The sequence below is a fragment of the Amia ocellicauda genome, chromosome 5, assembly GCF_036373705.1.
Source record: "Amia ocellicauda isolate fAmiCal2 chromosome 5, fAmiCal2.hap1, whole genome shotgun sequence".
NCBI lineage: Eukaryota > Metazoa > Chordata > Actinopteri > Amiiformes > Amiidae > Amia > Amia ocellicauda.
This window is the reverse complement of record NC_089854.1, coordinates 29,867,333-29,888,675: the sequence shown is the minus strand read 5'-3', so window position 1 is coordinate 29,888,675 and position 21,343 is coordinate 29,867,333. Positions and strand designations below refer to the sequence as shown.

Sequence of the window (21,343 nt, the reverse complement as noted above, 5' to 3'; positions counted from 1 at the left end):
GAGGCCTATAGATTCACTATACACATCTGCAATTACTTGGGCATATGCATATATTATTTGTGTATGGAAATTTTGATTGATAGCTAGAAAACCAAAAACATTTACGTAGGAAATGGTTTCATTTCAGGTTGATCTGATAAGTCTGGAAATGACTTGGGAACCTGTTTCTGAATCGAAACAGAAACCCTGACACATTCATGTAATTTTCTCGAAGAGAGTATGCTTAGTTCAAAACCCTCCTCTCTTGGCTTTCACTTCCTTTTTTGGCAGATTCTCCGATTGGTTGCTTGTTTCTTACCCCGGTAAATAGGGGAGGAGAAATCCAATACTTTAGAGAGCTCTGATGGTTTAATAAAGGAAATGCAGATTCCAGTTGGCATTATCACCTAGTGCCTAAAAGGATATTAATTATTGTTGGAAACTGGACAATATATACTTCTTAAAAGGAGCTAAACTCTGGTAAGGGTAATAACAAAATGTAGCACTATTGTATTTTGTAGTTGTAGACACCAGAATTGTCAAATAGTTTAATGATAATTTTTATAGCTGTGTGATGATATTCCAACAAAAATATATCTTGGGGAAACTTATTACTTAAATGTGAATGCTTAGTTTGAGGAAGACAAAAGGTTTTACAAGCTTTGATGCTTTTGGGATGGAATTAAATGAGTATTGTACCTGGGATCTGAATCTGCATATGCAGTTAATTTGTACATCAATTTTATTTGAAGAAATTCAGGAACTTGAGATAAACAATAATAATTCTGTACTTCTAATACTGTATTCATAAATTAAAAGGTTTGAGGTCCTTACAACAAAGACATTTGTTTTGAAGACTGAAACTGATTGTTGTCATTCTTCCTACTTCATAGCATTCTTGTTTATGCTGTTGATGTAGAAACGAGAGGGTTTTGAATATTTTTGATGAGCAAAGTATTCAAGAAATACATGCTTAATAACTGCTTTTCCATAATCAGTTCTAGCCAGAAACCATTTCTAATCAACATTATTATGAGATGATATTGACATGTGTAAAGCATTCTGACTATAAATACCTATAGTTGAAAACCTAGTTTGGTTGTCAAATTTCCTGTCTTGAATAAGCAGGCTTGGTTGCTGTGGATACAGACAGACTCATGTGCTGTATTTATGTCGAAACAACCTGTGGTGCACTGTGGGTTTCACTCCCAGTTCATGTGGCTCAGAGTTCAGTGACTATTGAAAGATAAGGATGATATATTAGTGGTTGTGTTTAAATGCATGCCATGTTAATCATTTCATTTAAAGGCATATGTTCCACAAGGATATTTCCTGAACAAAGTACTTATGCAAAACACTGTTATGAATTATTCAGTGCTCTAGTAAATAAACATACTAAATAAAACAGAATATATATAATATACACATATATCCACACCCTTTGTTTGAAACAATGTTATTGATTGATTAATTGAATACATAAAATGTATGAAGCTATGGTTACTGATCAATGTAATCTTTGCAGAGATTTTTGAGAACTGATTTAGCCCGATTTAGATTAAACTGATTGGTAGAGGATTGACTCCATAGAAATAAACTATTTTCATTTGAATTAAATTGTATTGTATGATTTTATTCTACATTACTACTGTTACTTTTTTTTATTTATTTTTTTAAAAACAAAAAACAAGTCCTGGTTAATGTTTGGCCTTTGTTTACAGTCAACAAGATGGAGAAGGCTCACAGGGATGTTCTTGAACTTTTGAAGCTGCATCCTGAAGGAATTCCCCTCAAGCAACTGGCCGTTGCCTACAGTCAGAGCTACAAGAGAAACCTCACTGTGTCCTCATTTGGGTTTTCTTCCCTGAGCGAGTTCATAGACTCTCTGAAGGATGAGCTTTCTGTGGAAGGGGATGTGGTCTTTTACGGTTTATACCACAAGCCTAGCCATGGTACCGCAGTACCCACAGCTCCGAGGCCACTAATGCCCCCAGAAACAACAACGCCTGGGGCAAGGCTGCCACTTCAGTTCCTGGATGGCAAGGCCAAACCCGCAGGTACAGTAAAAGCAAATGACAGTACTTACACAACATTTGTCAGCAGATTGAGGAAGTTACAATCATTGAGAATAAATGCTGACACTCCCAAAGGCCTTATTTTCTTGTTCAGAATAATACCCAAGCAGCTATCCAGAATGTATTGGGACTTTTTACACAAACTGACTTGCAAGAACACAGTATTACCCTTCATGTTTTACAGCTGTTTAAGTAACATCACTGATCATTTTCTTTCCATAATCAAGTGACATGCTCCTTTAATACTATCACAGTATTGATTTAGATGATTGTTTTAGAAGAAAGCCAAGCTAGGAGTGGTGTGCTTTGAAATTCATTGCTGTACAAAGCATTTTTCAGAGCACAAGTACAACAATCAACAGTTCTGAATGGCTCTCTAATGTATTGACCACAAGTAATATGCAATCCTTCAGCCAAATTCAATTTCAAATGTTCTTTTTCCTCCTCCAGCATAGTGCTCCTGCTTGTGTGGTTAAAAGAATAACTGCCCCCCCCCAATGTATGGAGAAAAATAAATTCCCTTGTATAACTGCAAAACCTAATAATTGCTGCAGCCATCATGTTATTTTAAATGTATAAGATATTCTCTTTGGTTTATCCAGCATCTGTTGTGAATGAACCGTCTTCACAGAGGTCTAGCGTCCTTGCTTCTTTAGCTTCTGCAAGTCCTAGGCCACAGGAGAAGAAACTGACAGAAGAACAGCTCTATAAGGACGTGACTGAAGTAGTGAAAATCTATCCAGAGGCGGCTTTCTCTTTGGTGCAGCTCCAGAATGCTTATTTTCTTCATTTCAAAACACCACTGCCTTTGCAGTTGTACATGTCACTATATGATAAGCTTTCCAGAGCGAATGTGGCAGCGACAGTAGCTGCTGGCAGTCAGGTCCCAGCAAAAACACCCGAAGCCTCCGGTTTGCTTCCAGACTGCCCTTCAGGTAAAGGAGATGGGGAACTGTGTGCCTTGTTTGTTCATCACAAAATATTCTTGTACATTCTCAATGAAAATATGCCACATTCTTGCTGGGACATCCTTATTCTATTGATTATAGACCGAGTTAAGAGCATTAACTGAATGTTTTGTAACCAGTTATGAGGAAAGTAGAATTCACAACAGTCGCTACTTTCTTGTGGTCTATAATCTAACTGAAGCGGTTTGAGAGGCAGTTAGCCACAGCTTTGCTGGTAACACGCATTCCAAGAACACATCGGCCTTCTGTGTTTGTGTTTTCAGGATAACATTCTTAATCATATTGCATAGACTTAATTTTTTGGTTGGCAAGTCTCGGCAGAAACTTCAACGTATCCCAGTCTGAGCCGCAGACTTGTGGTTCTCATCCTTTGGGAACAATACCTATTGTATTACAACAAGCCTGTTTCTGTCTGCTGTAGGCCTCACTTCAAGGCCAGTCAGATGCATCTTTGCTCATGATGGTTATTACTGTGAAGGAGGCTACATTTTAAGGCATTGTGCTTAAAGCTGCAATTTCCTATTATGTGCATTTGAGTGATTTTTATTCATATTATATTGGTTACAGGCAGAACGTTCTTGTTAATCTAGTTTCATTAACATTGACGGAAGATATATTTACTTGCCGTGATCTGAAGATATTGTGAAGTGGATTTCTCCTTGTTTTTATGTTTGTCTGAAAAATATATTCCACCTATCATAGCAGCTGCTACTGGTTCATTGTCTTGCAGGTGCACACAAAAGCACTGCAGGTTTTGGGAGGCATAGAGAGGAATCTCCACACACTGGCGAGGTGCAAGGACTAGGACTGGCTCCATCGAGACCGTTAACTGCCACCTCTCCTTTACTGGCCTGGCAGCCTGGAGCTTTAGTGGCACCTGTAAATTTGTCATCTGATTTTCCAGCGCTGGGAGCAAAGCTGACCAAAAGGGAGCAGAAGAAGCTGCAGCAAGAGGCCCTGAAGAAAGACTGGACTGCGCCGGTGTTCAAAGAAGCCTATAATTCCCAGGTTAGGGAGGTCCACAATTCTAACATGCAGGCCATCGAGGTCCTGGACGATGACAAAGTGGGGAGGTCTCGCAGGAATATCAGCGTAGAAGAGGTGGACAGTCTGGCCGAGGACTACATCCGTGCCATCGCAGCAGAGGGAGAGCTGGTCACTATAGAAAAGGTGAGAATTCCCCAAAATAAAACGGGTGTTTTCTCTTACCTCTCTGTTACCTGCTGCAGTGCAATTACATTGATTTGTATCTCCTCATTACATTGTTTCCTATTATGGGAAGGAAGAGATTTGAACACTGAGGAATTACCTGTCAAGCAAAACAAATTGCAAAATGTTTTTTTAAATAAAACATTATTATTAATGATTTAAATTAATTATTCGTTTAGAAATGGCAGGTTTGTTTGAATTATATATCTGTACTTATTTTATAAATAATATATTTATCTTAAGGGTGACCTGACCTGTTCTATAAGAACATTTAAATATCAGATTTTTTGTAAACAACGTGCACACACACACAGAGCGATATCCAATTTGATAGTTTTCCTCAAGATGATTTAGTTTCTGAAGACCACAAAGGTGTCTGTATATGCATATGTATATCTAAGTATCTTAGCTTATCATGCCATGGATGGAATGTTTTCTTGCACTCTGTACAAACTACAATACACATGCTTGTATTACAGGTTTGATTTTTATTTTGTTTTATTATTTGGCAACCAGTTGAGGAAGCTTAGCTGTACACCCAGACAAGCAGGTGCTAGAATGAACAACATTATCTACACCAGAACATTGAAACGGTATTCTTGGTTGTTGTTGCTCAAAGGCTTATGATAATTACTTATTTCAGCATTGTGCCTCTTGTTATTTCATCAGGTTGAGGCCCGAATCTGCCGCCACTTACGCATTCAGTCCCTGCAAAGTGTCAGAATTAACAGACGGCAAATTTCAACTTTAACGGAACTCTGCCGAACCCTGAGGGAAATCAACATTTTTATTGAGGTGAGCTTTGATTCTCTTTCAGCTGTGTGCTCTGACAAAATGAAGGCTTATCGCAAGTGACAATGAACTAGAAATGTATAAAGTACTGGGGATGGTCATGACTTCTACGTGACCTCACAAAGTATGAGAAATTGCTGTTTCAGGATATCCCAAAAAGCACTATGAACTATTATCAGTTAGTTGTGGAGGAATTTAAATGTTTTTTATTGATTGGTTCTTCTGTTTTATTAGTGCGGGATCACTGTTCACAGTGAAAGGTTTGTGCGTTTCTTCTCTTTAAAGGCCACTGAAGCAGTACGGACTGTGTGCACTCTCTACGAGCTTGGCCAGTGCATTGCGGCCCTGAAAAACAAGAGGCATTTTGAGGAGCTCAACCTCGGGCCCCTGTGCAAGATACCATTGATCCACAAAATGTTTAAAGTGGTCAGCAGCACAAAGGACGAGGACATTCATGAGATTGAAACTGTGGATATTCTAAAGGTAGGATGACCTTTGCCTTGCTGTCAGTGTAGGTAGGGCCTCTACAGTATCTTCTGGGACGGGATACACTAGAGGCACACCAAAAGAACCAAGCATCTTCGGTTTTCAGAAATGGTCTTTATGGTCTTCATTTCCTCAGATCAGCCCAGAATGATTTCTTTATGAAAAACAGAGTTTCCCTTTGCATCCTTTCCAACATCACAATTTTAATATGATTTCTAGTTACAGGTATAGATTAAGATATAGATATTTATATGTAGAATGAGTCTTCTCAGCACTACACTAGGATGAAACATCTTACTGCGGTCTGTTGTTTCTTCCACCGTGTTTCAGTTTTTGATTCTAATGAACAGGGTTTTGGTTGTAATGAGTTTGCGTTTTCTTATGGTTTGCAGAGTCTGCGAGTGTTCATGAAACAGTGCGGCCCTAGCCGCGGCAAGGTGGACCTGGCCGAGTTCATGAAATACCTTGCTGATCAGTACAACTGCGAATCCCCCTGGGACCTGGGGATTCGAATCCAGAGCATCGCACTGTCCATTGCGGTAAGCCAACATCCATTTCACACAATGGTTTTTTGATCTAAGCTGCCAGAAAAATGTAAGACTTTCTTCACTTTTTCCATGAGAATTCCCTCCACATGCTGCTCCACTTAAAAAAGAAAGAAAAAAGTATTTAATCATTTAATCTGTTTAATGGGCATTGGCTGGAAAGTGCAAATAGTGTGTGTGTGTGTTGGGGTTGGGGGGTGGTATATGTATTGAATCTCGATTAGACTGCAGTGTGATGTTCCAAACCATTTCAGTCTTCTCTGCATTTGCTTTGGCAGACACTGCGGAAAGCTGTAAATTCTGAACATGCATCAATGGACAAAGCCAGGACCACCATTCAAAGGGAAATAGAGGAGGAAGTGGACAGCCGAATGAGGAAGATCAAGAAGAGCCTCATGGAACCAGCTCAGGGGAATGTGCCGTATTCCTCGGCTGGCAGCAAGGAGCTGCGGAAGAAATACGCATTCCTCACGGCAGCAGAGGCTGTCCTGGAGGTCTTCAAGAATGCAGATGGGGTCTTCAGTGCCAGAATGACGAAGGTACTGTCATGGTCTCCCCTGTACTCCACCTGTGCTCGAACCCTTGATTGAACTAATGGAAACCACTCCTTTAAAGAACCGATATAAAATAACCTTTTCGGTGAAAGTTTATACGTGCAAGTTTCAGAGTTTCCGAGCATATTATTTAAAAAAAGAGGTGGGGACACATCCACAAAACATTTTATTATTAAACCAAAGTGCTCATTTTAAGATCATGCACATTTATTCAATACTGAGTAGAGGACTTGTACATAAACATATTAATTTTAGATTAAATAACGATCAAATCTAAAAAGTAAAGAAAATTATTACTTTTACAAAAGTAAGTCTAGTAACCAACAATTCTGGCAATGGTGTGCAGAATGATGTGATTAATGAAAACCACATCATGTCCTAGTATTTGCACCGTAAATCTAGGCTTGATGTACCCTTAAAACAGATTTGGTAAAGCACTTAATCGTCACCAGCCTTTCCAAAAATATTTCAAGTATGAAAAAAGACAACCAAAATACTTAAGACTACAGTAGAAGACTGATACAGTAAAGTATTTTATTGAATTTAGCCTCTTGTCAGCGTTTGCTTTTTTTTTTTCTCTAATAAAACTCCATACCCAGTACTACTTTCTTTCAGTAGAGCTGATGATAATAAATCCTCTAAGCTGTCGTTATGAATAAGAAGGGTGACAGCTGAGTTTAATAAAGGGATCGACATCTTCTGAATCAATGGCTTATTATATATTGTCTTCTTACACTTGACATCTACTAATCCAGGTCTTTGCCAATAGAATATTTATTAATGTTATGTGGTTTGTTTTTTATCTTCTGGTTTGTTCCTGTTTGACAGTTGTACACTTGTTACTTTTGCAGGATTATTAATATTTTTTTACGGTGTAAAATCCAATTGCTGGTACACTTGTCATGACAGAGGATGCCTGTCTCATTAGAACGCCTTCTTGTGTTCTTTGAAAAGCCAAATACTACCTTGAAGTAAAGTCATGCCCCAGTTCTGCCCCAGGTGGGTGCAGTGCTAAAACCTTTTATTATAATAATTTTGTATCCCGCTCTTTTCATTTTCTTCAGCATGTCCAGGATTTTTTGGTCCGTGTGTCTGGAGATCGGTTGGCGACAGCTCTATTTCAGCTCGCCATTTGCTGTGGCTCACTTGAGGTCCCTCATGACTTAGTAGCCAAAGAAAAGACCCGTAAGCCTGCAGAGGACAAAGACAAAAAGGAGTGCAAAAACACTGTACAGCCACCGAGTGAGGGTATGCACTCTTTCATTGCCAAACGAAGACTAGTTTAATAAAGGAAACTTAAAAAAGAATAATTGAGCAGCATTTAAGATTATCTTCTTATATTATCATTGCTTACTTCTTTATTTTCTTTTTCTTCTCTATTTTATTTAGTTTGACAGTTGAAGAAAAATGTTTAGCCTCAGAAGGCTGTTAAAGGTTTTATAAACATGGCTGATGTGTGGTTTTCAGTAGTGCAGCTGAGAGGAAAGGCTCAGTAGAAATACTTATAATGGAACATGTCATCCCGTTGACTTTATTTTATTTTTTTATTTTCTAAAAAAATATATATAATCAAATGCATGGTGATACACTATACAGAAATTTTAAAGATGAATTTTGGTCTTGTTTCAATGTTTTCACTTCTTCAAATCCCATTGTCTCATCAGCTGCAGTGAGGCAGTACTTCCAAGACTGTCTTTCCAACACCAGTGGCATCCTCACCCTGCCTTTTATGTGCAAGCTGGAGAAGAAAATAGCTGAACATTTCAAGTTTAAAGAGTTTGCTTGTCTGGAACATGGCACCTTTCTGGAATTTTTGGTCAAGCAGTCTCAGGCAAGAACACGTCTAACAGTCCACTTAGTTTGCTGTCTATGCCTCTCCTTTCATCGCTGCTTCTTTCTTGCCATAGTCATACTTAAGTGTCAAACTGATACATGTGAAGTGATATAAACATTTTCCTGCCCAGCCACATTTATTTGTGCTAGTGGGAGTCACTGTACTCAACTGCTGTGTAGGTGGGGGCTTGTTTTGACCTTGGGATAATTAGCTGTGGTATGGATTGGTGGAGCTTTTATTATTTATTTTTCCTCCACAGATTCTGCAGGATGTTGGTGGGGGGGCCTTAGCACTGAGCAACCAGGAATCAAGGAGATGTGTATTTAGACCAAACCAACAGGATGTCTATGAGTTTATCACGCAGTGTGGGACAGAAGACCAAGACAGAGTGAGCAAGGAATCCTAGCTTAATCCCAGCGTTCCTGACAACTAGTGGTTCTGCTATATATAGTTTTCTACTGTAGGCCTCAAAAGTTAAAACTTACTGCTTTCTCTTGTTTACAATATTTTCTATTCAGGTTAAATTTTGTACATTAAATTATAGTATCTCAGTGGTTCCCAAACTTTTTAATGTCACGGCACACTTTGCTAAGACCAAAAACCTCGTGACACACCAACATGAAAACAATCAGAATTTACTAGGTATTGTCTTACCTGAATGTCCTACCTGAATTTTTAGCAACAGGTTGCTAAACCTAATCACACAAACATGCTGTGTTAAAATATGTCAGTAGAGTAATTAAAAGGGCAAATGTGTGAAGTGCAAGAAATGGCCATAGTGGTATGGTACAAAAGTACAGACATACTAAATTACTTAATACAAATAATTGATTTAGTGCAGGCAGACCAAGACCAGACACTAAAAACTATTCGCAGTTAATATAAATTAACAGCAAAATATGTTCAGTTCACAATATCTTATAACAAGTTAATCTTATAACAAGTGGTTAAACGTAACAAAGGGCATTACAATTGTTGAAAAACCATATCACACAGATCAAACATGCTATCCTCTCTGTTTTATTATATTTGATTAAACGTTTTGCAACTGAAATGTTTTGTTTGCGTACTCAAACCTGAGCTGAGCACAATAAAAATATATCCACAGTTAATTTAAGTAAACCTGTTCTTTATTTTTCATATACACCATCTGCCTTTACAAAGGCAGCGCTAGCAGTGGAAAGAAATAAAAACTGCAGGAGAAACGCTGGGGCTATTTAGAGCACAATTATTAAACACAGGAGGGTGTGGAACCAAAGACAAATCTGACTTACAGGAACAGGAGACATCCAACAACAGTACATAATCAATACACAACAATTAACATGTACTTAATTAACTTTTTACAGTCCTTTCTCTAATCTCCCAGAAGCCCATACGGAGATGGCCGCATATTAATTGAGAGGGGCGGTGCTGCCTTTCCATCTCCATTAAAATATCAAATAAATAAGCCTACCAAAATGGCAAGGACAAATATTAAATATTTATAAAATCTATTCTGTCCACAAGTCCACCTTAGATAAAGGACAAGCAAGGAGTGCAAGTTAAAAACTAATTCAACATCTGTCCATTTAATCTATTGTGTTTCAGTCCCACTGATAGCACTGCAGCTCAGCACAGGTGTGCATTCAGTCTGGCAAACAAAACACTTCAGTTATGAAATGTTTCCTACAGTCTATAGTAGATGTTTAAATGTTACATTTTCACAAATTTGAATAAGTTTGATTTGATAAATGACTTATGAAGTTGACAAAAAATATATAATTACATAATATTTTTGAGGGGATAAAAATCTCACAGCACTTTTGGGGAGTCCTCATGGCACGGGTTGAAAACCACTGCAGTATCTAGTAGTCTCAGTTGTATGGCATATCATCTTATCATATTCCTCATGTGGCCTGTACATTTAATCAGAGAGGACTGATAACATAACTTGGAAAATTGCTCTAATTTAGTGTTTTGGATTATATTTTAATAGTAGTTTTGTGTTTTTATCTTCTAGCTTCCGGTTATTGAATCAGCTTTAAGGAATCACTACAAAGTGAAAGACAGTCGAGAACTGGGCTATGGACCATTGTCTACACTGGTTGGCTTTGTTCAGCGACAGAAGCAATTGATTGACAGCCGTCACTCAAACCAAGCCAGTCTTGTCCGTTATGAAGCCCCCCTGTTTGCCAGAGACACAAGGTTGGACTTCTTTCAGCTGTTCTTTTCTGTGCCATTTTCGTAATGTTTTTAGTGCTAATTTGTTGCTATTGATTACATTAGCGTGACATAACAGTACCCTATTATATTTCAAGAATAGATGTCAACAAAGGAAAACCCATTTACAATTCAAGGGACTTCCTTTTGAATGCTTTTAACATATGGTTAATCCGTTCAATTAAACGAGGCACACTTTCTGAGCTATTGTGTGGAGGTAAAATAACTTAAATGACAACTCACTTTTTGTAGTAATCTAAGCAAGTTTGTTTCCTGGTTAGGAGTTGCTTGGCAGAGACGAGTGACACGGTAGGTCTGCTGGGACCGGTCGGCAAAGACGCAGCTCTGGCCTGCTTGCTCAACGCCCCTCTGTTGGAGGACCTGTCTGAGTGGTCGCAGTGGGAGCTGGTCTTTGAGCCCCAGCATGGGGGCCTGAAGGACTTCATCGAGAGGAACTGTGGAAAGAAAATAACCCAAGTGGGCAGAGAATGTGAGGCCACCATAATTATAACAAGATTCCTAAATGCATTTGGTGCACTCCACTTTGCCTTTAGTGTGTACTCTTGGCCTGTCCATACATTCCTCCTTTTGAGACGTATATATTAACACCATCCCCTACAGTGATTTTCAGTGATTTATTTTTCATGCTTAGTTCTATATGGATAACAAGGAAATTGCAAACTGGCCAACTATATTCTTGGTCGGAGTGCAATAATTATTTTATAGATTTTTTTTTTTTATTAAACCATTAGCCTCAGTCCAAAATGTATATGTTTAACAATTAACCTGTATTTACATTGTGTTATTTATCCCTCATAGGCATAACAGTTATTGGTGACCTTGTGGCCCTAGAGGTCAAACCTGGAGTTTTGCTCAGGGTCACAACCTCCACCAGCGATAAACTGTTTGCTGAGGCAGCAATGGCCCTGGACCCCATCGGTACTGCTGGACATTTGGTGTCTTTAGTGGTGGCTGATGGCATATTGCATGCTCCTATAGCCCTGCTGGCCAATCACATTGAGAGCTCTCTAGCAGCAGCTGTAGCCCAGGAAGGTAGGAGCCAACTCGTCCATAGAATGTCCATTCTTCGTCATCTGTTTGGTTAGATGTTCAGGTTTTGAGATTCTGAATCCAGACCACAACTTGGGGATATGCTTGTATCCACCAAAGTAGCCAGTCTTATCTTCCAGTTTGAAATTGATCCCACTGCTGGCATTTTTTTTTTAACAGCAACTTATTATATTGACGATCCAGTGAAAACAGATTGTCTACACAGATGCTCCACAAAATCTCCATATATTAGCTATTTATTCTTTCCATTACCAAACTGCTAATGCTTTCACAGTGTGAAAGGCAACTTAAGCAGTTGCTGGTTTAGATGATGAGTTTTGTGATGAGTTGCATTAGGCACACAGTCAGTTTAATGATTCCAGCATTTAAAGTGTACTTCAAACACACACTACTTTGAAATCCATTAGGCTTTTAATTTTAGACCTAGTTGCATAACCCGTTTATAAAACATAATTGATATATTACACACATCAAAATGAAACTCTGCTTGGCGTTTCACTTTTGTGCTTTGTCACTTCATTACCTTTCAATATTGTCACCAAATATTTGTTTAATTTTATTACTATAAACTGTAGTGAAGTTAAATTTATTTTTTAAGCAGCTTATATGCCATGTTAAAAATTACATATTTTTTTATCCAGATAATGTAATTTGCCCCTTTTTTGTTTTAATTGCTTTGAGCAGCTCAGAATGTATAGTGTGGCTCGATCCATAAGCTGCTAATTAACTTTGCTTTCAAGTTTTATCTTCTTTGCTGAGGGGAATTTATTTTGACGAAAACTGTTCTGTTGGTGTATCAATTACTGTGTAAAAGCCTTTTCCAGTGCTCTGCAAACTACCTATCATGTGTTGCATTAAAGGTTTTGTTGGCATATTTCTTTTTTCACTTTAATCCTCTGAAGTAAACGTATGTTAAATCCAAGATTAAAAATAATCTGTATATATATATATATATATATTTTTTTTTTTTATCGTTCAGGTTTTTCACTGAATGAAGAAGCAGCTGCACTAATTAAAACTGCGAAGTTCTTACTTGACTGTCTTATCCGAATACCCACAAGAATTTGCAAGTCCCTAATGCAGCAGGTATTTGGATACCTTATTATTATTTTTGCAGGTGAAATATATTGCACCAAAACATAACTAAAATTTCAGTGTTTTTTTTTTTTTTTGGCAATGTGAGGTTTTCTTCTGAGGTAGCAGGTAGAGTTGCCTTGAGCCAATCAGTGGTTAAGATTAACGGTTTCAAACCATTCAATTAATGGTATTTGATATTAATCACACGGTCTATTATTAAATATGTTACAATATATCGCATCATTTTTACATACAATGACCCATTTATACAGCTGGGTTTTTCCTGCAGCAGTAAAGTATCTTGCTCAAGGGTACAACGCCAGTGTCCCCAACCTGGGATTGAAGCCATGACCCCACGCTTCAGAGCCCTAACTACTACTCCACACTGCAGACCTTTTACAATTCACTTTACTTCAGTAAAAATGAAATGAACTGTTGTGGATTTGCTTTATTACCTAATACGGTGCTTCTGATGTTATATGCAACCGACACACTTCATCAATGATAGAAGATCTGCAAACTATACCTGTTATTTTTTGTTTTATTTCTTATGTTTCAGGTGTTCCTTCAACCTTTTTCCAAAGTTCTGGGCCAAGCCAAGTCCAAGAATGTTCTTTTGCAGTCTGCAAAGTTAGACAATCGCTACACCAGCAGGCTGCACCAGATTGGCCTTCTCCTGGGCTTGACAGAGTGGGTTAAAGACTTTCAGACAAAACTGAGTCCACCCAAGCTGGCATTTGTCCCATCAAAGATTTCCAAGGTGAGGACATTCTGATATATATTAATGTATCTCATCCTTACAAAGACAAAACCCTTAAAAGCAGGAAACTTCACAAAACTTGGAAAAATTGTATTTTAATAATAGCCGTGGAAAAGTGTCCAAACTGATCCAGTTTTAGCCTTTAGAAAACTTTTTTTTTTTCCTTTGCTGCCTTGCCTGTGATCTAGTTATTTTTAGTGAACCACACATTAGGGGAACAGCACATAATTATGAAGCATTTCCAAGTGAACTGACTTGAATTGCTGTAATACTTCACAATACTCATTCAATGTAATTGCTAAAGAATCTAAAGTATGCACTTTTAGGGCCCATAGAAGTCGGCAGGCCATTTTCTCACACTTGGCAGATAAAATACAAGCCATATCAGCCAATATATTATTGTGCCTGTTGTGACTGTGCAAAAAAATGAACTGCAGTTGAGAACACCCAAGGTCACGGAGGATGAATTTGAAAGGAGCTGCCTATTTGTTGTAAAATTGCTTTGTTTCATGTAGGCAGGATTATAAATATTTTACAGATTCTCTTCTGAATGTCACCTTTACCTCCAGCTGACTGCTTCTTTTGTGCCCTTGCAGCTCAGGTCAGCTGACTCGGTATCCATGAGCAGCAGGTCTTCAGCAGTAGGATTGAGCAGTGAAGATGAGGAGATCTTGGCAGGCTCTGGGCCAGAGTCTGAATCAGAGTCTGAGGATGAATCCTCATTGCTGAGCTCAGGTACAGTGGAGTTCTGCACAGGAAGATTTTGCTGGGTTTCATACTCAAAGCAGTTTCAAGACCAACATTTTGTGATGTTTCTCTTAGAGAGTCAGAAAAACCTCAAAGACAAAATTGCAGAGGAATATTACATCTTTGCCTATATTATTTACAAAAAGTTGTTTTATCTATGTCTGAACATTGAGGATGGGGAATATTTGTTTTGTTTTTTCCAGATGTTGAGGAGGAGAAGTTTGAACTGGCTTTAGAAGAAAACCGCAAGCCACCCAGTGAATCTGAGAGCCAAGACCTCAGCTCTGAGGGTGTGGAGGAAGAGCAGGCTGAGATAGTCAATGAGGAGAGTGAAGAACTCTCCAAGACCCTTGCTGAAGAAAGAGTAAACCAGTGCAAAGCAGTCATTGATGACATCAGGTTTGGAGGCCACTTTTATACCTTGGGAGATCATATCCTTCTTTGCTCAGAACAGAAAAGAGTTGAGAACAAAAACAGCCCAATAAGAATATTGTCAGCAACTTAGAAAACAGTCTGTAGCTTACATCTAACCTAAGATTTTTTCAATATAAAAATAAGTGGAAATGTACTAGTTGCCCTTTGAGTTAAGTCTGAGTGGGGTTTTCTTGTGTATCATGAACTTTACAGGACAGGGTACACCACTGAAGATCATAAAGAGTTGTGACTGTTCTTTCTTGTCGAGAAAAAAAAAAAATTCTCATGCAAAATTGTAGAACTGAACTGCCTTTGTAAACTACCATGTCTTGTAATGTACATTGGCATCTAGTTTTAAGATTTTTCTCCTTGTTGTTTTTTTTTCAATATTTTAGGAAAAATGAATTTGGTATTGGTGTTGACTTGAGCGAAGAGGGGAGAAACTTAATGAAGGTCCACCAAGAGAGACTGGGCCGGAGTCTGGACAGGCTGTCCACCGAGCTGTACAGCAAAGACACACATTTTGTTTTGGAGCTCATCCAGGTCAAAGCAGTTTTTACCCATACACAGTTTTTTCTTGTGTGTAGTGCTGGAAGAGGAGTTATTTGAGTGTCTTTGCATTTGGATATTTTTTTTTTTTTTTTTTTTTTTTTTGTGTTCCTTCCTTTGAGTGTGTGTGGTTATGGTTCTGTATTACTTAAAATCCCCAAGATCATGGCAGTTTCACTTTACAATCAACTAGAAACAGTTTTGTGTCTCCAGGCAGGTTAAGAGCTGTTTATTGTTCTACTGTGATGAAGAGAGAATTAAGCAAAACAGAGAGCGAGAGATGAGCTTGAGAAACCATTTTACTTGTAGAAAAGCAGTTTGTAAGACTGCCTTTTAGCAGTTGCTTCAGTAAGAATGTTGCACACCATTCTGCATAATTGTGTTTGTTAAAATGCACTCCTTGTTCAAATTTACTATTCTTATTATCATGATTCACACTGAGCTATACTTTTTTTTACAAGGCATATGCATAGCTGTTACAGTCTGCAAAATACAGCACATATCACAAAAAAAATCACATAAACGAGGAAAGCACTCTTAAGTTGCTGAAAGATTATACGTTATATTAGTTTAATAACAAATGCCCAAATTCACGTTTTGCAGTTCAGAATTAACATGGTGTTAAGAATAAAAGATCATGTGGAATAAAAATGCCATGGTAGGACAGCAGGTGTGAGTTGGGGATTCAAGGTGGGTTGTGGCTCACATTGCTCTCTGGTTGGTTTAGAACGCAGACGACAACATCTATCCCTCGAATGGAGACGTGCTGCCCGCTCTGGTCTTTGTGGTGGAGAGAGACTGCATCTCCATCGTCAACAACGAGTGCGGCTTCGAGGAGAAGAATATCCGTGCCATCTGCGATGTGGGAAGAAGCACAAAGGGAAAGCACAAATATGGCTACATAGGTAGGCAGCGGAGCAAGTGAGTTAAACCCACTTTGGATAGGAATTAAAAATCAGATTGTCCCCAGAGCATGTTGAACTCGGTACAGAGTTAATTCCCAGAGAGCACACTTTGGTATGTGTTTTGTAACCAATGAACTGGATGCAAATAATGTTAAAATGACATTTACGCTCAAAACAAAAACAAAATTGCAGAATGACACTTAAGGGCACTGAAGTTGGAAGTCCTTGGTGGTTCCAGGCTTTAATAAGCCCCCCCCACCTCCACCACCCTTTATGTAGTTCCCCCCCTCAGAAAGCCGTATTCATCAATAATGGTTCATCTCTCAAAGTGTACATGTAAACCACATCTTACTATATCTTTAGCTGTTAAAAAGATGTTAGTGCAATCCTTCAACTGAAATGGGCTGAGAGCAGTGCATTTATGTTTTGTGTTATTGCTGAAGAAAGGAACTTAGCTGTCCTCAATTATATATTTAAACTGCAGCCCTGTGTGTTTTTTTTAACTCTAATAACTTGAGTTGTCAAATTTAGGATACGATTCAATTACATACTGGCTAAGCAGCACCAGGACTGTAGTCCCTGCTTCATAATTCGTTCCATTTACCCTCTTGCCGAGCTGTGTAATTTTTAAAGCATATTGCTCCTGGAGGTGGAAGTAAAAGATATGCTCTGTCCCATTAGATAACCTCAAGCCAATTTATCCCAGTCTCTGCAGAGCAGGTAGCAGGATATTACTCTGAAAATTTTCTCCAGTCAGTCAAAATAATGGTCAATTTCCAAAATGATCTTCATTCAGAGCCTCAAAGTGTAGCCCAAAGTGGCAACAAAAGAGCTCACTCCATCTTCCCAGACTTCAGCCCAGAGTAGTGCTGAAATGTGAGCTCAAGTTTTCAAATGAAACCACAACAAGGTTGGTTTGGTGGCTTGATTCTTGTACATTGAGACTGTAGTCATTCTTTAGCATTTGTTTCACTGCTTTGCTCCCTAACAGAAAAAACACAAACACAATTCCAGGGGTGTTACCTGAAATATAATAAAAGCTGGCGAGTTATGAGGCAGCGCTGTTCTTGGCATCAGTACCAAACCTGAGAATGGGGATAGCATTAATCTCATAGAATAACAGTAATCTAAATCTCTTCCATTTTGTCTTCCCATAGGACAAAAGGGCATTGGCTTTAAGTCTGTGTTCAAAGTGACGGACTGCCCTGAGATTCACTCCAATTGTTTTCACATTTGCTTTGACAAGAACAGCGGCCCTATGGGATACATTCTTCCACACTGGCTTGAGAAGGAGAGATTTCTAAATGTCAATATGGATGATCTCAAATTAAACAGGTAATTTGGGTTGAAAATGAGAAATACGTTTCCTTTTAACTATGTGTAACACCTCACGGGGCCTAAAGATGGTTCCTGCCATAGTAAAGGTTTCATGATATTTTATGTTTTAAAAGCACCTCTATTCGTAAGAATAACCATCACCTGGATTGTTATTGTACATTTTATGACTCGTATTTTTTTAACAACCAACATCCTTGTGACATTCAGCTTCAACACAGTAAATGCATTGCATGTTAATTATCTGCACATTTAATTTGCTGATGGAATAGAAAACATTTGAACATTGCTATCAATTTCACAAGGATGAGCACAAAGTACACAACAGCTCTACAGATCTTAATCTTGTGCCTACCTCAAGAGTGCATCCATTCTCCCGAGCATTCGCTTTAAATGATCAGGCAGTGCTTTCATCTGGCTTGTTAGGATGTTCATTTGTGCCGATATTGCTTTGTACATATGGTAACTATAAAAAGATTTTGGCCTACACACTGTTTAAAGTGTCTGCTTGTTTTGGTTTCCATTTGTTTTTCTGCAATGCAGCTGGACCACAAAGATAATCCTGCCCCTTCGAACTGAGAGCTACCAGACACGCAACCTTTTCCATGATGTTCATCCTTCACTGCTTTTGTTTCTCCACCGCCTTCGTTCCATCACCATTGTCGATGAGGTGAGCAGTCATAACTGTTTAACTCAATGCTGGCAGTGTAAGGTACTAGTTGTATCACTAAGCAGTTATCCTTTTAGTCTTCTCAATACCCCACCAATAGTCTGAGAGGCAATTGTCAAAATCTGTAATTTAGTCTAGTGGTCAGACTTGGATTGTACAAGCAATAAAGAAAGCCTATCATACTGAAACATTTGTGAGTAAGTTGTTGAAGAATTAAATTGAAAACATTAAATGTCGATCTATAATTGAATCATCCCAGTACAAAAAATGATGCCAGGTCTCTCGAAGCCAGGGTTGTATCCTAGGGCTACTAATCATAATTAAGTCCTTAATATGTTATCTGAGAAGCAAAGATTAAAAACAGGATTCTTTACACCCAGGGTTTGAGAAGAGTCTGTTACCCAGCCATATCATTGAAGCCAATCTAGGATCTTTACAGAAATGCCTGAATGTAGTTTTCGGATCAATTCGTTTTAGCATGCAACCTAATGTGCTAGAGGGGCCAATAGGCTTTCTCTTCCAACAGAGTAAGGCATTCCTGAAAATACTACCATAGTTATTTAGATTTTAACTAAGGGCTAGGAGCATCTACACAACAACTCTATGGCCCTACGATAGAAAATAACTTTGCCCATTGACTTGTTTTTGTTTTTTCTTTCCCATTTTGATTGTTTTTATTCTCAGAGCGAGAATAGGCTCATATCAATGACTCGTAAAGATCTGAGTGACAGTATCCTGGAAGTGCATCACACAGATGGCATGGAGCGCTGGCTGGTGGTGAAGCAGAGTCTGTCTGCCAAAAAGGCGAGTGACGGGATCACCTAGGCCCTCTGTGTGACGGTCTCAGTGGCTGCATTCATTAATTAGTCAGGGCTGGGAGTTAATTAAGTCAGTCGGGCTGTGAACTTCATTTAGCTTTTGAATGTGCCATATAACCTAGGAAAATGTCTGAAAGTCACTTTACAGGAAGTGGTCAAAAACATAACATTACTCCTCCCCACACTCCAAAGTTGTTTTATGCCACGTTTATTTCTATGTCCTGTAAGACTTTTGTGTCTTTCCAGAAACATTTACCTATCAACACATGTTGCTTGATCTCTAAATGTTTTTGTTTTACATTTTGGGGACTTTTTCATCTTGCAAGATATAAGTGTAATCCAGTGTAAAGACACTAAAGCTGGCAAACTCATCAGTAGGAGAAAACTGAAAGCAAAAATGCCTGCGCCGTGGCCTGAATAGTTGAAGAAACGGCAAACTGGGTGTAACACTCGGAAAGACCCGAATTAGTTTTTTTTTTTATGCCAAGTGAATCTATATTAACCCTAAAGAGGTGCTCATTTATTTGTTTTTCAGTAGCATTGCATTGATACATTTAATTTTACCAGATAATTGTGTCAGGCTTCCTGAAAGGCTTATTTCAGGTCGAAATTATTGGGATTATTTGTCCCGCGTCTGTACAACTTTTACTCTGGAGCATACTGCTGTAACTTCAGATGTAAAACATTCTCAGAATTCGTGTGGTTCACCAAAAATAATCTTTCAGTTCTCTCAAGAAGCGTCAAAGATTCTGCACTCCCTGAATAGAGTGAGTTTTGAAGGTACAGATGAGACAAAACTGCCTACAGGCTTGCTTTTTGGATAGGGTCCACACTGTCATGAATTGCTTAAGATGTAGGCCTAACCAACGTCTCCTCTCCACAAAATAATAAACTAGAAATAAGGGATGCTAGTAAGTGAAAAGAGCATATTTTATTTAAAGCATCTAGGTTCATATTTCTTTGAGTTTTTCCCGACTACTGTTTTGTTTTTGTTTGCACTGTTATGTAAGCGTTCCACAGCTTTCAAGCATCAGAACAAAGGCACTTTTCAGTGTCATCTCATTTCAACTTCATGAAAGCCGCCTTATTAATAAGGTGTAGTGAATTAATTTCCATAGCTCCAAGCTCCCTCAGACACCGCACACAGAGAGAACAAGACAAAGAATTGCTAAAGCAATTGACTAAATTGAGTTGCAAGCTCCTACATAAGATATTGCCAGTGAGTCGCAATCCACACAACGTTTTATTTATTTATTCGTTTAGCTTCTTTCTCAAGACTTTCAATTTCATTGCATTTCCCAGAGGAGACAGTAGAGCCTTATCCATTAATTTTTTTTTTGCATATCAGACATAACAAGATTAAAGTAATTCGGGGGGGTGGAGTAGTTGCATGCCATGAAGTCCAATAACTTTAGAATTAAGCCTTTTAAATGTTTACAGAATGGACATAAATAACATGGTTTTCTGATCATCCATATATGATGGTTTATTGTTAGAATGTACTGAGAATTAGATCAAGCACTGTCTGCTGCAACTGCCTATTCATTAAAGGGGGTTGGTATCCTGGATTTGCAGTAGTTTGTGATGTGTTTTGAGGTTGAGGTGAGTTCTGCAATACATTTTTCTTACTCATGAGGTCCAAATCTGACAGGTGTTCCATAAAAGTGGCCAAAATTAAAACTTTTGTGCTCCTACAGATTAAAGATAATGTGGAGTCCACTGAACTGGCACTGGCCTTTAAGCTGACTGATGCAGATACTTACCATGGGATGGTGCTCCAGCCAGAAAAGCAGCCAGTCTTTGCCTTTTTGCCCTTGAGAAGCTTTGGGTTTCGCTTCATCATCCAAGGTTGGCATTGTCCTTTTTTTTTTTTTTTTTTTTTTTCTTTCCCCCCATCAGTGCACTGCAGATATGAGCAGAAGTAGGCCATGGTTTTAGTCTCCTGATATCTCAATACTTCAGGGTCACGTTAGTGCAGCATGAGCCATGCCTTGTCCTGTGTTGTGACACCCCTTATAAATGCTATCAAAAGTATATCTAGGTAAAACCATAGTAAAGTGTAGGAGAGGAAAGGTAAATTGCAAGGTGTAATAAACCACATTGAATATAGCTAGAGCCAATATTCATGCTTTGGCAGGTCTCATCTCCATTTTAGGCTGCTGAGACTTTTGAGATTTTTTAGTTTTGTATTTTCTTAGTGAAGAAAAAGTAATGCTTGTTTTACTGTACTAGAGAGTCCTCTTCCCATTTAATCTGTTTGTCGTACTCTATCCATATTGAGCCCAAAGCGTCCATGTACCAGTATCTTTCATCACATCTATACAGTCTACCACTCTCACATTCAAGGTGTCAA

The 21,343-nt window shown here is 38.5% G+C and overlaps 1 protein-coding gene across 4 annotated transcripts in view; it reads left to right on the top strand.

The window, feature by feature from the left end:
- Positions 1–21,343, top strand: part of LOC136750017 (uncharacterized) — a 60,007-nt gene that overhangs the window by 6,823 nt on the left and 31,841 nt on the right. Inside the window, exons 1-24 of one of the 4 annotated variants that reach the window (XM_066704734.1) lie at positions 316–459; positions 1,701–2,036; positions 2,657–2,989; positions 3,753–4,192; positions 4,901–5,026; positions 5,309–5,506; positions 5,902–6,048; positions 6,333–6,593; positions 7,673–7,856; positions 8,273–8,439; positions 8,702–8,830; positions 10,445–10,629; positions 10,926–11,134; positions 11,464–11,697; positions 12,695–12,801; positions 13,352–13,552; positions 14,149–14,287; positions 14,503–14,698; positions 15,109–15,256; positions 15,990–16,167; positions 17,325–17,502; positions 18,046–18,172; positions 18,857–18,976; positions 20,688–20,838. In XM_066704734.1, the coding sequence (XP_066560831.1) occupies positions 1,709–2,036; positions 2,657–2,989; positions 3,753–4,192; positions 4,901–5,026; positions 5,309–5,506; positions 5,902–6,048; positions 6,333–6,593; positions 7,673–7,856; positions 8,273–8,439; positions 8,702–8,830; positions 10,445–10,629; positions 10,926–11,134; positions 11,464–11,697; positions 12,695–12,801; positions 13,352–13,552; positions 14,149–14,287; positions 14,503–14,698; positions 15,109–15,256; positions 15,990–16,167; positions 17,325–17,502; positions 18,046–18,172; positions 18,857–18,976; positions 20,688–20,838 (4,486 nt within the window). In that variant the 5' untranslated portion in view covers positions 316–459; positions 1,701–1,708. Of the gene's footprint in view, positions 1–315; positions 460–1,700; positions 2,037–2,656; positions 2,990–3,752; positions 4,193–4,900; positions 5,027–5,308; positions 5,507–5,901; positions 6,049–6,332; positions 6,594–7,672; positions 7,857–8,272; positions 8,440–8,701; positions 8,831–10,444; positions 10,630–10,925; positions 11,135–11,463; positions 11,698–12,694; positions 12,802–13,351; positions 13,553–14,148; positions 14,288–14,502; positions 14,699–15,108; positions 15,257–15,989; positions 16,168–17,324; positions 17,503–18,045; positions 18,173–18,856; positions 18,977–20,687; positions 20,839–21,343 lie in introns of those variants that run through there. The other 3 variants (XM_066704732.1, XM_066704731.1, XM_066704733.1) reach the window with 3 other exon arrangements.